Consider the following 16,733-nt stretch of genomic DNA (forward strand, 5'->3'; position numbering starts at 1 on the left):
TTAGAATTCATACAATTTTATTGCTACAAAACATGTTCACATGAAAGAGTTGCACAAGATTCTACTGAAAATGAAAGACAAAGGGTATGGTCATGGTCATACATTTATATACAAATTTTATACAAACATGGATCAACAAAGATGTGTAGTACTCTGTAGCATGTCCCCATAACATCAAGCAATTTCAGAGTCGCCCAAGCATGACTGCTAGGAAAAGGTGCTTAATCAAAATACATTTTGGAATGATAGTAAGTTTTCCAAATGAGAACTTTGAGAGTACTCTAATTGGAGATGATATCCAGAGGAAGCTAATGCCAATTAGCTTCTTTCTTTTTTTAAATATTAAGAAAAACATTTGTGTACATATATATATATATATTGAGGTCCATTCTTAAGATTTACACTGCTTCCAATAAGCTTCCCAATGTTGTTCAAGATTATTTCATGTTCTTCTTTCACACTTACAAATATGACAACAGGCAGTTTACACAAAGGAAACAAACAAATATTTGATGAAATTTATACAAGAGAATTGTCATAAATATAAGCATACAAATCAAACATACCCTAATCCTACCTTCTTTCTCTATTTTTACAACGGAGACAAATTCACATGCCCACTTTAATGTACATTACAACTGACACAAATTGACAAACCCACTTTAAAGTACATTATACATACTGCATATGCTGCATATGAAAGGCAGTAACAAGGTAAACTTAACAAAGTTAGACTTAAGTTCTCACCCATCTACAAATCAGCAACAATAACTTCATGAAGTTGTTGCACTTCATAATAATTACTACATTGCACATGTCTATGAATACATCAAGCAATATAAAACAGAATAAAACAAAGAACAATCCTAAATTCGATACAATACCTTGCTTATTTGAACATCATACATGTGGGTGTATATACCTTGTAATTACACAAACATTTACTTCTAATATCCCTGATTATTTTATTGTCTTACTGTACCATATCCCACTGAAGGGATCAACTGATCCCAAAACCATGATTTTGGTATAACTGTATACTTTGGGGAAAAGTTCTCTAATAACTTTTATACAATTATAAACATCTTGGTAACCTACAGATGTCTTTAAGATACTAATCATTTTTGCTTATGAGTTTATTAGCTTTATAAACAGGATAACTTGTGAAGTGAAAGTTTTGGCAGTGACAAAATAATCAAGCCTATGTGATCTAATTCAATTGGTAAAATAAAAAACATTTCAGCAAAAGGTACTGTGAATAAGGCCTACTTTGAATTGCAAATTCATGAACAGGGGGAACTTATTATAAATAGCTTTGATAAAACAAGATACCTGATATAACAAAGATATTCTGTGGTTCCAATGTCCTTATTGAACACAAATTTCCATTGTCGAAACAGGACTGAGGAGAAGAAATGATGATTTACTGGCTTCCAGGAGGCAGACCTGCCAACCACTGGATTTCAAAAACTGTATTCTTGAATCCCATAAGTTGTATTTTAATGAAAAAAATGTTGTATTTACTTCTAAATATTGTCATATTCATTTCCAAATATTGTACGAAATACAAATAAATCGTACTGGTTGGCAGCTCTGAGGTGGGCTCTAAACCGGTAGATCAACACTCTCACTCTCAGTCCCATGCAGACTTGATTCCACCAGATGGTGCAGTTTTCCCCACCGTGGCATTAAACCTTGGTCGGCTCTTGAGTTGCCCCGCCCTGGTTTGGCCTTCTTTGGCAGCCAGCATTGGAGATCTAGGGAAATCAGAGCGATGCAAAAATGAAAGTTAATGAACCCAGCATGGATAGATCTTGTGTCTGGGTTTAGCTATGCCAAGCTGAATTTTTGAAAGAATTATTTTAAAAGTAATGAACTTCAGAATGGTATTCTTGTTCCAGATATGGATTATCAGATACTGAGGTAAAGTCAACCTGTACATAGAGACTGCGCATAGACATAGGGAACAGAAGAAAGAAAAAGAAGAAAACTGGGATACAAAGATATATTACACAGAGATAAAAGATAAATGTAAAAAGAAAAACAAATGCGTGTTTGTGTGCATGAATGAGAAAGAGAGAGAGATATTAAGGGGGGGGGGCAGGGGCTGAAGAAGCCAATGGGAAATTCAAAGACAGGTACCGGTAGACGGATGTGAAGTAGGGTATCATTCACTTACTGTAGCAGCATATCAATAGTCTGTTGAGTGGCTTTAGCCTTCTTATGACCAGGTCCATAGACAGTACTCTCAATATTGTAACTCTGAAAGAAACAAAGAATCCATCATTCATATTAATTTTTAAAATGATCAAAATTGTAACAAAAGCTACAAAAGTATTTCAAATTTAGCGGTAAATAAGTATATCTGACACTAGTTAGATGGTGTTTCTACTATTGCATTATCCTTTTACATGACTGCAATTTCGAAGTGGATTTTTTTTCTTCTCCCCCTGCCTCTCCTCATTCATGATTTCAAGTAAAATTAACTTTATTACAAAATATTTCTCCTTTCATTGACCTACCATGAGGGGTCTATATGTCCATTAACATCATCATATGACCTTTGAAACTCATTGCCACAATAAGCCCACGTCAATGGTCATGAATAAGAGAGGGATTAAGCTTTAAAAAAAACTACAAGTAAAAACAGAATACAAATTTGATTCTAAATATCATCAAATTAAGATAACATATTCTCACCTTCTTGAAGAATTTGAGTGCCTTCTCGAGTTGGCCCTGAGACATGAGTATCGATCCATAGAGCTTGTAAGCTTCTCCGACCTCTGCACTCAGGTCACCAAAGGTGGCGCTCTTCGAGGTAATCAAGGTCCGCAGTAGAGAAACTGCCTCCTAATCCAATGAAGACAACAGAGATTGTAAGGAAAGTGATGACACTCATATCAGCAAAAGCAAATAGATATACCGGTACACACACATACACATATATACAGTGTGTATAAAAAATAAGTGTACTATCTTCCTCGGATAAAATTCACTGAATAAATCCTGACTTTCAGTAGTCAAGCTTCCATTATTGAGTGCTCAAGGATTCTACGAATTCTTGCCTACCCGTTACCATTACCAACTTATTTCATCCAGATCAAGGGTGTCAAATACAGATTAATGTCTAGCCAGAGGTATTAGTGCCTTGACACTAGATACACGATAGATAGCCACTTGTGATCAAAACTTCAATGCAAAAAAATATATAACTAATAATAAATATGGATTTATATATCGCTTAATACAGAATACTGTCTCAATGTGCTTTACAGATATTCTTATTATCACCCTGTTCATTCATGCACAGAGTGCACCATTTCCACTCCCTGGGGAGTATTCCTACCATTTGGTCACTGTGAGGGCATAATGCAATTCCTATCAAAAAAGGTTTTCGTCTTCCTACAAGGTCCCCGTTTCTCTCCTGGGTATGGAATGGCAAATGACCTTTGGATTTCCAGTCAAGAGTTTAAATCACTCAACTATGACACCTCTACTAACTAAGTACTAAAGGAAAGAAAAGTAAGAAGAAATTCAGAGAAATATCATTATAAAACACATACATCCGTCCTGTCTGTGCGTATGAGAAGCCTGCATAAGTCATCCTGAGTAGATATTGTCTTAGCATGATGAGGACCAAATAGGACCTGTCTAATCCCTAGACTCTCATTCAGGTATTGCTCAGCAGCAGCTACATGAATGAATGAGATAAAATACAAGTAATGTCACAGACTGGAAAGGTGGTGTTTAATTATTTTGATATGTTTGATAATGATAATGATTGTTTTACCGACTGCTAAGAAAGCATGTATATGCTTGTAAGTAAGCAACCAGGGGACCGACTGCATTAAACCCTCTCCGAGGGACTTGGTAATGTGGATTAATGCCTTTAATACCAAAATGCATGATCGCATTGGCTTTTTTTCGTAACTGGGACCTCCCGGATACGAGACCACTGCTCTACCACTGAGCCATCGCGCCTCCTCTATACTTTGTATAAACACACCAGCCAAATATTCTACTTAATTAATCTAAACCCAACACCGGGATTCAGTTATGATGAACAAAGAGAAATTTTAAACCTTGGTCCAACTTTCTCTGTCTAACTCCAGTGGGTATAAATTTACAATATGGGCCAGGGTGTATTTTAGGGCATTGCTTTTTTTGTATGACCATGAATGCATTTGCTTCATTAAAAATTCCCTAAAGTAGACTTTGGCAGATCCTTCTGTATTGATAAGAAAAAGATATCTTTTGTCACCTGCGGTTCTGTACCTTGGGGTGATGGCTCAACGTGACTTCTGATTGACAGCCAATGATATGGTATAGACCTCATAACTGTACACTTGTCTATTTATTGATTATTCACTCATTCGTCTCCTTTATTCATTGAGGAATCCAATGTACTTTTCTCTGGTAAACGCCATCTATTGCATCATTATTTTTTAAATAGATAAATCTATCAATTTAGATATGAAAGCTTTTTACTTTCTGCTTCTGCAGTGGCTGATTCTGAATAAGCCAGGGCCAGGGCGTGAGCTGTCTCAGCTACCTCCTCACTCTGTCCGCTATACCTGTATGACAGATAGACAAGCATGTAATACAAAGTCAGTATTGCATCAATCTTGACAGAACATGATTCTTCAGACAACGCTCACATACAAACCTTTATCTCTTTCTTTTGGTTCTAAATATGTTAAATCATTCTTTTATTTCAGAGAGAAAATGAATGTGTAACTGTGTAGAAACGTAATCATGTCTGAGCATGTCTTAGAATGTTGTAAATTATAAGCATTCTGAGAACAAATTCCTTCATACTGGAAATTAGGTTGCTTTGGTAAAAAATCTCAAGACCATTACATAATTCAGTTAAACTTTAACTTATGTGTATTTTACTTTCTTTCTTGAATCACTTGATGGTCGTATGCCCACAATTATAATTATACAATTTTCACACAACTGTGCCAGGAGTGTCATTATTGACAGACATGGCGCATTATAAATGTTCACTATTATTATTATTATTATTAATATTAATGTTAAAATTAAATCACTTTTAAATGAGAGAGGATAATCAAGTGAACATACCTTGCCACAGCAATGGAATGTGCCTGCAAAAAATGCTCTGTTGCCTTGTCTTGGTTGGCATGTTCCTTCTTGCTTTGTTCTAAGTGATCTCCAGAGTCAAGGAATCATTCTTCTAAATAGTGGGCTGTGTCAAATACTTTGGCAATATTGCTTGGTGAACAATGGTTATCAATGAAAATTAAGAACATTGACAATTAATTATACTAGCAACAGTAAAAGTCAAATGCTTAAATAAATTGATTTTTCTATTTTAGAATTTCAATGAGTTCAAGATTTAGCCATTTTTCGGCAGGAATTGAATACCCTTGGTTTAAATGAAGGCAAACATGGCATTGCCTTCCAAGGAGGATGGTTTCAGAGGACCATGCATCAACATATTAACTACCCTTGTTGAGTACCTTGTCACAGGAATTTACCCTTGGTTATTTCTTTTCCTGAAATCTCATGTGGTTGTTATTCAGGGATGATAGTGAGCACTATCAAAAAATAAGTTTTTTTCTTCCCCTCTACCATGCCCCCCTTGAGTAAAAAAAAAAAAAGAAGAGAATTTGCAGGGAAAAAATGGCATCGAACAACATTCCCCCTTTTTGAGTAAAAAAATTAGAGAAAATAGGGAAGAATAGAGAAAATAAGGGGAAGAATCTGGAAAATTGGGATAAAATCGGGGGGGGGGGGGGGGGGGGGGAGAAGAAAAAAAAATCAGGAACAAATCAGGATTTATTTTTTTTAATCGGAAAACCGATTCAAATTGGGTAATTATCAGGCCTGGTTATTAGCACTAGGGGTGTTTGATATAAGAGAGATATACTTTCATTGTAAGAACCATGAAAGTAGGTAAAGAGCATTCTAAAGGATATTCTTCCCAAGTCTTGATAGATGGGTATCAGGTCTGGACTGTCATTGCCATACTCTTCCTCTGTGAGTTGGATTGCTTTCTCATAGAACCCAGACCCTAGAGCATGCTTCTGTTGTTTGGCATACAACCTGCAAAGAGGAAAAAATAAGGGATTGATGGCGTGAATGACATCAGTAAGCAGTATAATTCTGTGAAGACAAGGAGAGGGAATATATTATAACTGATTCAGAAAACACACGAATTGGAAGAACATTATCGCAACACAAAACACCCTTTCTTAAGTTCAAATGGCAAATTTTTCTATGAATTGTATATAGTTATAATGATTCAGGTAAGAATGAAAGAAAGAATATGATTTCTTTGTACACATGATCATGACTTTACAAATAATGTAAAAAAAAATAAAAATATTTGTGGTTTAACAACTTTACAAGAACATCACTTGCTGTAAAATAATGGCAACACTTTAGACAAACAAGAAATCTTCCTGTTTTGATGTGAAATGAAAAAGAAGTGGTATATCATTTTATTTTCATCAATGTCCATACATTTTGACAATTACAAGCAGTAATTGCCACATTCTTGCTCTTGTCCTTTTCACCATATGCTGAATATATTGTGATGACTTACTTGGCTAGAGCGATTGCAATGTCAATGTCCAGCTGCACTCTTCTTGATGATTCCCTTTCTCCTGACAGCTTTGAAAGTTCTTGAGAAACCCTCTCCGCTTTCACCAGATTCTGCTCAGCCTCCTGATACGTAAAGATCTAGTTAAAGAAAATCTAAAATATTTTACACTTTGTCTACTGAAAGCTAGAAAGGTGTGAAAAAAAATTACATTTAACTCCAAGATAATGACCTTCTGGCTCTCAACGGTGGATGTGTACTAATATTCTTCTTATGTCATCTTACAGGAATGCTCCTGGGATCAGTATCAAGGTCTGTAATTCCTTTTAGTATAAAAAAGGTCACACAGAAAATACAAACATCAATCACATGAAAATTATCGTTTCTGAATCATTGCATAGAGGTTTTTGATAAAAAAGGATACTTTCCCAATTAATCTTTGATAAGCTTTCTCACCCTTCTTTCATTTCCTCCTTCTAAGCAGACAAAAATAGACTGGTATACTTTCTTCCTATCCCCATTCAGTTATCAGTAATTTGCTCTTTACAGACACCACCACAATAATAATAATAATTAAAGTAACTTTCCATTTAAGAACACATTACAGCAGATGATTAGTTACGTCTCAAAAAAGAAACTAAAAGAACTTCCTCTAAACTCTTGATGGAATACTGTTTGATTGGTAAAGGATATTTCTTGAGTAATGTGAGGGCTCTTCCGAGTACATAGTACATGAGGAGCAGTGTTCCCATCAGTTGGCTCTTAGATTCATCTGACTCTGAGGTATGAAGTCCATTGAGCATGATGGTCCTTGCAGTCTCAGAATGGGCCTGTGCTTGTGTGGGTAAACCTGAATGAAAAAAACAAAGCAAAACACGTAAATAAAACAAACAACAATAGAAGGAACATTAGTAATCTTATGTTATATTTCTTGTAAATGGAAACTGCTTTTGTGATACTGAATAAGATGAAAATCCAGTTTGCTAGCTTTAGGGATGATTTTTAACAATAGCAATAATAACTATTAAATTTGTAAAGCATTTAATAAATTTTGTAGCACTTTACATGTAATTGTTACTTTGGTCATTGCATTAAACTGCTATACCACATAAATAAGGCACACTCCCCCACTCCAAAGGGGTGCATTCCAACCAATGCCATTTAACAGGCACACACATGCTCATCTGCAATGACGTTTGCATCCTACCAGGTACCCATTAATACACCTGGGTGGAGAGTAGCAATGTAGATGCAGGTACAAACAAACCAAACAAGCAAGCCTATACTTGCAGAAAAGTAACACAGGGTACTGTGGCTTTGGTTCTATGACACATGCATTCAGATTAAATTTTTAAGACTCACAAAATTCCTCACTTCCAACCCTTGATTAACACAATACCCAACCTTAAACCTAAACTTAACATAAAGTAAAATCCAAACCATTACCCTACCCTATAATAGTATTTATCTTCGACAAAATGTAGCCCACAGCAAATGCCCAGATAGCATTTGTCAGATCACAATGGTCTAAACCTAGTCCAAAAGGAAAAAGGAAACTAGCATACAGACTTTACTTTTAACCTTAAATCTCCTAGTAACAACTTCCAAGACCTTTCTAACCAGTCGGCCTCTTCCCATAGGGTTGCATGAACAAAGTACTTGATGGAATTAATACTAACCTCTGAGCATGAGATAGGCATGAGCCAGGAACACATATCCCTCAGCAAGCTTCCAATGTTCCAACCCATGTACCAGTCGACAAAGGGCTATGTATCGAGACCACTCCTTGATTGCTTTGTCAGTCTGGTTTACAAGAGGCCAAAAGAGAACAATAACATGAATAATAAAACATGAATTCCATATGTATTGTAATTTGTATGTTTATTTGCATTTTTAGTTTTGTATAAGATGTAATTGTATATCAGTCTATTTTATGTGTATAGCGCTTAGAGACTTCGGTGGTAAGCGCTTTATAAGTAACGTTTTTATTATTATTATTGTTATTATTACTCACTGGGCCTGAAAAGAAGCCAGAACACATTAAAGGTACTATGTCCCATTTGCAGGCCCAAAAATGAAAAAGTTAAATTCCAACTGCATTTGAAAGATAATACTTATTTAGAACTTCCCTAAAAAAGGTGGGGCTTGAAAATGTCTTCAAGTGGGAAAATAATGACTATTAGTTGTCAAATCGACTTTAGGGCTATAGAGCCCAAAAGTAATAGTCTTGATTTCCAGACAATTGTACCGAATGGTCATACGTATTATGCTGTGCAAAGATTCAATCAGTTTAATCTTGGCCATCACAAGAAGTGGGTTATTGATGTAGACAAATGCTCATGTACCCTTTACAACTATTTTCATGTATGTTATTACCAAAGAAGAAAAAAAGCCAGTCAGTCACTCAATAGTGTCTGACAGTGAATGTATGTGCTGTACAATATAAAGCCTGAAATGGGAAGTTGTCAGGGCCTGAAATCAGGCAAAAGCCTCTGAGGACTGTACCCCATTCTTACCTCTTTCTTGCTGGTATAGTAACGTGCCTTGCGTTCACACTCGGGTAGCAACTCTTCAGGAGGTGTGAGATCGAGAACGGAACCATCTTTGAGCGTTACAACGGTACGTTTCTTTCTTCTTCTCCTTCTCGGCGAAGGCGTCTCCCTGGTGCGTTGTGTTGATAGCTGTGTGCCATCATCGGAATAATCTTGCTCTGATCTGGAATTTCAGTAAGAAATGGTTAAAACAATAGAAAGACAATGTAAGACTACTCCAAGAGTAAATGTTTATTTGAAAATGAATCAATGTGCCTCTTTCTTGAAAACATTAACCTCTGACCTATGATCACTTATGAGAACCTTAATCATTTTTTATTTAAATCATAGACATACCTGATCACACATGCAAGATTCAACTTTAAACAAATATCATAACAAATTTAAAAGAAACAAGGTGCCTATTAACTGTTTTTTCAACATTACCAAGTTTTAGTTTAACGTCCTAAACCAATCTAACATCACTACAAAATGTTTTTAAAAATTATTATTTAATTGACCCAAATCTTACTCATTACTCTATAAGTATCACCAGAAACAGGGAAAAGTATTTGATATCATCTAAGATCTCCAGCTACCCATGGAATCTGGAACCGTGCTGCACATTTAAAACAAAAACTGAAAATAACAGAATACACAGTGAATCTCATGAAATCTTATTAAATCTGTGCAGCAATTTAGAAACATCAACTGCAAGCCGGATTTGCACTACTTTTGAAACATGGACTAGATTGTAGGTTGTTAATAGTTGAAGGCCTCTGAAATGAAAGCTTACCCTGAGGAACTACGGTGTGATCTCCTACTCCTAGAGGCTTGGCTGCCTGTTGGTATATCCACAATCTTCAGCCCTAAACCTCCAATATCTGGTTTATCTTCATGGTCCGACAAAGAACTTTGATCAGATCGCTTTCCATCAGAGAAAAAAGAATCATCTGAACTCATGTTGTCACTCAGATTTTCCAAGGTATCCTAATAAATGAAAAGTAAAAGAAAAGTTAATTGTGCCTTTATGCCCAGCAATAATTTATTGGAAAGATTTCTGGTGGTAAATCACTTGAATTAATTACCAGTATAAATTGTTTTTATTTTTCTCCAGATTGTTTTGTAGACATGTGCAGGATGTGTGCGAAAACGTTTGTAGTAGGAGTAGGGTGTCTGATCGCGCACCCGATGTTGTGTGCTAAAATTCTTCCCATAGAGATTACACGCATCCCTATGCAGCCTACGTGCATTGCGCGACCATGCAAAAAAAGTCAATTTTTTTTTCTTCAAATCGAGATTCAAACCTTTATCAGTTGTGATCCTGAAGGTGATAATCAATGAATGAGGTGTCATATGAAAGAGCAGGTGAATTCCAATATTTCCAAAGGGGCGTAGCCCCCGAAATTCTAAAAATATCTTGGTCAAAACAGCAATTTAAACATTGTGTCCTGGCTAACTCTGAGGTTTGTCACTTTTGAGATATGACGCCCCGATCGATAAGTAGTCCCAGTCCTAAGGAACAATTCTATGTGATTATATTTTCGCTAGCCCCCAGGGATCACAACTGATAACAGTTTAAAAATACCCTTCTCGCTATTTGGTGGATCAGCTAATTAGGAGGCGTGCGCTCCGCTCAGTCCAAACCATGGTTACATCGCGTAACATCTCCGCGCACGAACGAAACCCCAAATTCAATTACACATTATAGTGACTGAAATTATGGTTGGCAATTCCCTCGATAAACCCGGAAGTAAATACACGTTATAGTCAATGGCAATATCGCGGAGACACGCCATTGACTATAACGTGCATTCACTTCCGGGTTTATTGTGCGACGAACGCCAACCATACTAGTCAATCGCACATGTCGCGGAGACAGCGTAGCTCAAGCTGCAAGTCGCGGATTGGCTTAGCAGCATGCGTACGATATGCATACGCTTGCATATCGCGCGATACAGCTGTTTGGCTAAATTTAGCAAAACAACATCACTCTGCGTGGACGTCTTTATCGTCGATTTTGACCAAAATGATATGAATATACCAGCGTGTTGGAGGGGCTGTAACTTTTGATAGAAACATCGGTGAGACTTGAAATTTGAAATGTATTATTCTGATAACATTTTTTATTCAATTATCAAACAAAAATGGTGAAAAACGATCCCAAATTGAAAATTGAAAAATCGTTCAGACACCCTAGTAGGAGTGCAGTGCCCATCGCCGCTTCTAGGACAATTACCCCCAGGAAAATTACCACCCCCCCCCCCCCACGCAAGACAATCATCCCCTAAAATTACCCCCAGAGAACAATTACCCTCCCCCACCCTTGAGAATTACCAATTGAACAATCACCAGCCCCCCCCCCCCCCCCCTCCAGGACAATTACCCCGGAAAAAAACTCTGGTTTTATTTTTAACTTTTAACTTTTATAAAACCAACTCTTTTTAATTTTATTTTATTTAGGATACACTTTCCCTTCAACAAACAGGGGGGTAAACAAAAATGGGGGAGTGTGGTTATTGTCCTTGGTTGTCCTTTGTGGTGGGGGGGGGGGGGAGGGGGTAATTGTCCTGATAGTGATACACCCACCGCCATATCAGTCGGACAGAACCTTCAAATGGAAACACTACGCACACAGGTACACATGGGACAATACTAAATCCGAGGCTTACTGAGACCAGATCTCCTTCCAAATTATGACTTAAAACTACAATAAATGTAAAAATCTTAGCTGGAAACGGTTAAATTGATTGCACAAGATATTCATTGCTAGACTTCAATACATTTCAAGATTCTCAATGGCCATTTATTTACCTAGCAACGAAACGCCTTGAGCTCGCTCTTTGAAACAAGAATCCACCAAATTCCATTGGTCTTTGGGGTGTCGTCGAAACCTCCAATAGAAAAGCAAATTATTTTTTAAACGAAAAAAAAAATGGTAGACCTATACAATTTATTTCGTTTGGTAGTATTAAAAGAAATCACAAAATGTTCAAAATGAATCGTTTTCATGAACTAAATTCATGAAAATGTTTAACAAGAATTGTGTTGTAATACACGATTTCTATCACATGAAGGATTTATATACAGTCTTAAATTAAAAAAATTAAAAAAATCGAAAAATAAAAAAAATTGTTGAAAATGATATATACAATTTTTCTTTAATTCATATTCATAGAAAAGATTACTTGTGAAAATTCCATTATCATTTAACATTTGAAAGAAAAAACATTGAGTCCGGATAGGGTCTAGAAGCTTCGGTATTTAATCAGCATAAACGAAATCACGTGAGAAAATACAAAAGATAAGTTGTAAAGAAAGGGTATATAGATTTTACGAGAGATGATGGAATGGCGACAGTTTTATTTTTCCGCGGGAATCCCGCTGGCCCATCACAAATTGACCTTTTTTTGTTTCCAAGATCTATTTTTGCATAAGAGGGCCGGGTTGAATGTTCGCCCCTTTTCCCTGATGATAAGAATGGAATTTGTTGTCTATACGCTTTGCCTTTCATCAATTTAGAGATTAATTTGCAGAAATATGCCACCCAAAAAACTCCTCTACGAATATGTTTATTGTTCTCACTTGTTTGTTTTGTTAATATTGTTATTATTATTATGATTATCATCATCATCATAATCAATCATCATCATTTACTATTTATTTATTCATTTGTATTGCTTTTTTGTTATTGTTATTTTTACGGAATTTTTTTGTCTGACCTTTTTTTCAAAATTGTTCAGATATGGCAAATTGAGTGTCTCGGACAGTGGTGTCATCGGCAAGGTATAAAAGGAACCGAGATTTGAACAAAATTCTTATTCGTCTTTCAATATCGCGGCCTTATTAAATAAAAACCCAATAACACACGGGTGCAGAGTGATTAATTTATCGTGTCTTGCCAGACGGCATTAGTGCACTGCCTGGAAGGAATTCGAATCATGAACCATTAGCCTGAAAGTTATGTGAATTAACTACTTAAAGGGATAGTTGAGTTCTGTTTTCGGACCACAAATGCCTTCAAAGTGCATGGTTATTGATCTTATTCCTATTTATTACATTTATAGTGCCCTTTTAGAACCTAAAATTGCTATGAAGGTAATTTTAGACCCTAAAATGTGTGAAATTTAGCCAATACGATCATACCAATTCAGCTCCACTTTAAAAAAAACATGGTGACCGTTAATTAATTATTTAATTAAAAATAACAATACATGAGCCGGCTAATTGTGGGTAATATAAGCACCACGAAAATGCAAACAAAAAAGCCAACATCGGCACTGGCTGAAATACGACGTAAAAGGCGTTATTTCGTTTTTTTCAACGGTTTTTTCAAATTTTTCAAAATATTTTTCAAAACAAGTATTAGAAATCGTTATATTTCAGCCGTCTCTGAACCGATTTTGATCAAACAAAGATGATTTTGTCATTTAAATATTATGTTTTTATTTGACATTCAGTTTTTCATTATCTCACAAAAAATTATTTTGTGTAGCGCCCTCTGCAACAGAACTCAACTATCCCTTTAACCATGATAAGCTCTCCTGCCTTTTATACTTACTTTTGATACAATCTCCTAAACAAGTTCAAACCACTGAACATATTGATTTAACGAGAGTTAAATTGCAAACGAAAATTCGTTTAACTTACCTATCTTCATCACATCCTTTCAAATATTGGCGAAACAACTAAAAACATAAACCACTGTCCGTTTAATGGAATAGCTCCCCTTATTTATTTGCCTTTGTAATTAAATGTCTGTTGAAACGATATTAGACTTTGAAGAATACTTAGGCAAAGTAAAATGATCTGAACATTATTGTTCTAGAAATTGAAACGAGGGGGCTTGCTTGCTTCCCGACTAGGGGCAGCATATGTTGGAAAGAACAAAACTTCAGATTACACATAGCAATGATTGGTCTACATAGACATACGTTGGAGGGGGCTGAAGACCCCCCCCCCCCCCCTTTTTTTTTTTTTTTTTGTTGAGATTTTGAAAAAGAACATTTTGGCAACTGTCGCCTCATATCCGAGAAGCTAGGTGCCAGATTACGGATTTGTATCCACTATCTATGACATAACGAAGACTAACGTTATCAAATGAAATTATCATATCTTTTGTGAGCAAACCAATCTTGAGATCTAAAATATTGATATTCGGGCAAGAAAAATGTGATCGTACGCCTATCTCACCCTCCATTGACATCGAGGCACCGTTTGAAACAAAAATAAAGCATAACATGAAACTATTTTAATTCCATTTTAAATTCCAGCCATATCTTTAACAGTTTGACTCGAACTGAGTCCAATACGTCGGGCAATCACACTGGCAGGCATCGTCTCCACAGGAGAATGCCATCAGAACCGCTGCTGCTAAGTCGAAACCATGATGTCCTCCGATCGTTCTTCTGCTTGGGTTATGACGAGGATGAAGAGAACTGGTAAATTTAAAGCCTTTCGGGAGCAAAGAACTGAGATGGGTTTTTGTGTGTGTTTGTGTCAATCATGTGAATTTGCAAATACAACAGATGTTTAAATGATTTGTTATATTTCATTAATGTGATTGGGGGTCAAGGATTGGGTAAAACGTTTTTTTCCCTCTTGCTTATTTTTTAATTAAATGTTGTGAACTCATGCGGAAGTGTATTTGATATTTGTGATTGAGGTGTACGCCTGGGGTTGGGCGAAACATTTTTTTTCCTTCCCTCTTTAATAATATATTTTCTTCTCGTTTATCTTACGATTTAATATCATGAAATCACGTAAAATGTCATACAACTGGGTGTATAATCGACACGCAAACGGACTCAGGGAGAAATATATGTTTTCCTTTTAAAAAAAGCATTTATACGTGTTTTCGTTTTTAGCCAAATACTGTATCAACAATTCAAAATCATTAAGATCATGCAAGATCATGCAACAGATGTTTGCTTTAATATTGTATTTAATGTATATATTTTATTTTATTTTATAGGATGCATCTTTCCGATTCGGGAGCAGTTCTAAAATGATATATTGTTTTGGGCGACGGGGGCTTTCGGGTGAGAAGCTGGGAAAGAAGGCTTGGGTTATGAGAAAAATATGGAGACAAAGAGAATGAGAAAAAAAAAACGAAGGGGAAAAGGCAAGCCGAAATTAAGAAGGTAATACAACACCCCATGTGCACCCTCTCACTCTATCGATCGCCTTGTTCTCTTACCGTTTCATCCATTAAATATGTCCAGTGCCGCCCCTATGAAACCTGTGTCAATTCAGTGACTACTCCACTACTGGTACGCCATCTGTCTTATACAGAGTAGATTATAGAAGGATATATCAGGGAGTTGGAATGGAGCTGGATCATATACAGTGTGCAGGGGCGGATCTAGCTTTTTGCCAAGGGGGGGGGGGGTGACCAAAAAAAAAATCCAAAAATCGCGCCGTTTTACCGTTTTAATTTTCTTCTTTTTTTCATTTGGCCGCCCAAGGGGGGGGGGGGGTTAAAACGCCGAAACCCCCCCCCCCCCCTCCCTATAGATCTGCCCTTGGTGTGTATCAAAATATAATGGTACTCCAAATACATGAGATTAATATCCCGGGCAAGGTTATTTTTCTTTAACCAGGCAGTTGTCACAGCTTCCTGCTTCAATAGTTTTAATGAAACATGCGAATAAAAGAAAAGAGAGACTTCTCATCTCCCATTGATACCTTTCTTGTATCAATATATGCTTACCCCAAATTCATTGTTATTAAAGATGGCAGGTACGTATTTCATTTTTGTGAGTTTTTGTTGTAGTAGTCCAGATCATGCATTGACAAGTGCAAACTACAACATTGAAATCGGTCATGCGTGACACCGTTGATGCAATGTATTGAATGGAAAGGTGAAAAGTTTCTCTCTGTTTGTAAAAACATCTACAAGAAATATGCAAGTTGTCAAAGTAAAATAGCATTGAAATAGTAACCCACTTAATTTCGATTAGGTCTACTTCCTGTTAATACACACTGTAGAATCTGTAGAAGCCGATTCGAGATGAATTAAGGAGGGAATGATGAAAAGAGAATAGGAAAGTAGCAACTGAACTGGGAATAAACAGGGCTGGCGGGAGAGAAAAGTTGATATAAGAAGATAATTTTGATAGAGGCCAATCGAGGAAGCAGCCCCCCCCCCCCCCCCCGTCCTCTCCCACCACCTCATGCTAACCCTACATGGTATTAACAAGTCAGATCAAAAGAAGTTGAACATTATACAGAACAAAATGGTGAGATTCATTACTGTTCTGGTCTAAGAACTCATGTTGAAGTCAACCAAATTAAGATCAAAACAACTCGTATTGCATCACGTACGTGCATAACTAGATTATAATACAAGAAATAGCCGATTCAACCTTAACTTACCAGAAAGAGTACGGTAGTATTGGAAATTCGATTTATTACATTGCCATAAACATTGGAATTCCCTTCTTAATGATATAAAGGAAATATAAAACTTTGCTCATTTTAAGAGAAAATTAAAGGAATATCTAACACTTGAGATTCAGAGGAAAGAAGCGAATGACATGTTATATGATTGAAAACAGATTTTTTTTTTTGATTTTTTTTTTTGTTTTGTTCTTATGCCGGTTCATACTTTCTAATTTTGTATATGCCTA

General features: G+C 36.3%; 2 protein-coding genes across 2 annotated transcripts in view; one reads left to right on the top strand and one right to left on the bottom strand.

Moving 5' to 3' along the window:
* LOC752904 (tetratricopeptide repeat protein 23) lies at positions 1-11,988 on the bottom strand. The gene is made up of 13 exons (XM_031000118.1): positions 11,917-11,988; positions 9,899-10,092; positions 9,088-9,286; positions 8,251-8,374; positions 7,265-7,421; positions 6,575-6,703; positions 5,946-6,072; positions 5,089-5,171; positions 4,489-4,574; positions 3,564-3,691; positions 2,701-2,850; positions 2,180-2,262; positions 1-1,757 (listed from the first exon to the last, which is right to left on the bottom strand). The coding sequence occupies exons 2-13, from the start codon at positions 10,063-10,065 to the stop codon at positions 1,634-1,636; spliced, it is 1,557 nt and encodes a 518-aa protein (XP_030855978.1). The 5' UTR covers positions 10,066-10,092; positions 11,917-11,988; the 3' UTR covers positions 1-1,633.
* LOC100893535 (WD repeat, SAM and U-box domain-containing protein 1) overlaps positions 11,144-16,733 on the top strand; it is a 22,627-nt gene continuing 17,037 nt past the window's right edge. Inside the window, exon 1 of the mRNA XM_031000120.1 lies at positions 11,144-11,186. The gene's annotated coding sequence lies outside the window, so the exon portion shown is untranslated. The remainder of the gene's footprint in view (positions 11,187-16,733) is intronic.

Source organism: Strongylocentrotus purpuratus, unplaced genomic scaffold, assembly GCF_000002235.5.
Source record: "Strongylocentrotus purpuratus isolate Spur 01 unplaced genomic scaffold, Spur_5.0 spur5_scaffold_6, whole genome shotgun sequence".
In the NCBI taxonomy this organism is placed as follows: domain Eukaryota; kingdom Metazoa; phylum Echinodermata; class Echinoidea; order Camarodonta; family Strongylocentrotidae; genus Strongylocentrotus; species Strongylocentrotus purpuratus.

Excerpts from the sequence above, each read along its gene's own strand:
- LOC752904 (XM_031000118.1), bottom strand. The coding sequence starts at position 10,065 with ATGAGTTCAGATGATTCTTTTTTCTCTGATGGAAAGCGATCTGATCAA. Across the intron at positions 6,704-7,264 it reads GCCCTCACATTACTCAAGAA|GTATCAGGAGGCTGAGCAGA; the intron begins ATATCCTTTACC and ends CTAGATCTTTAC. Across the intron at positions 5,172-5,945 it reads TCTATCAAGACTTGGGAAGA|TTAGAACAAAGCAAGAAGGA; the intron begins ATATCCTTTAGA and ends TCTGGAGATCAC.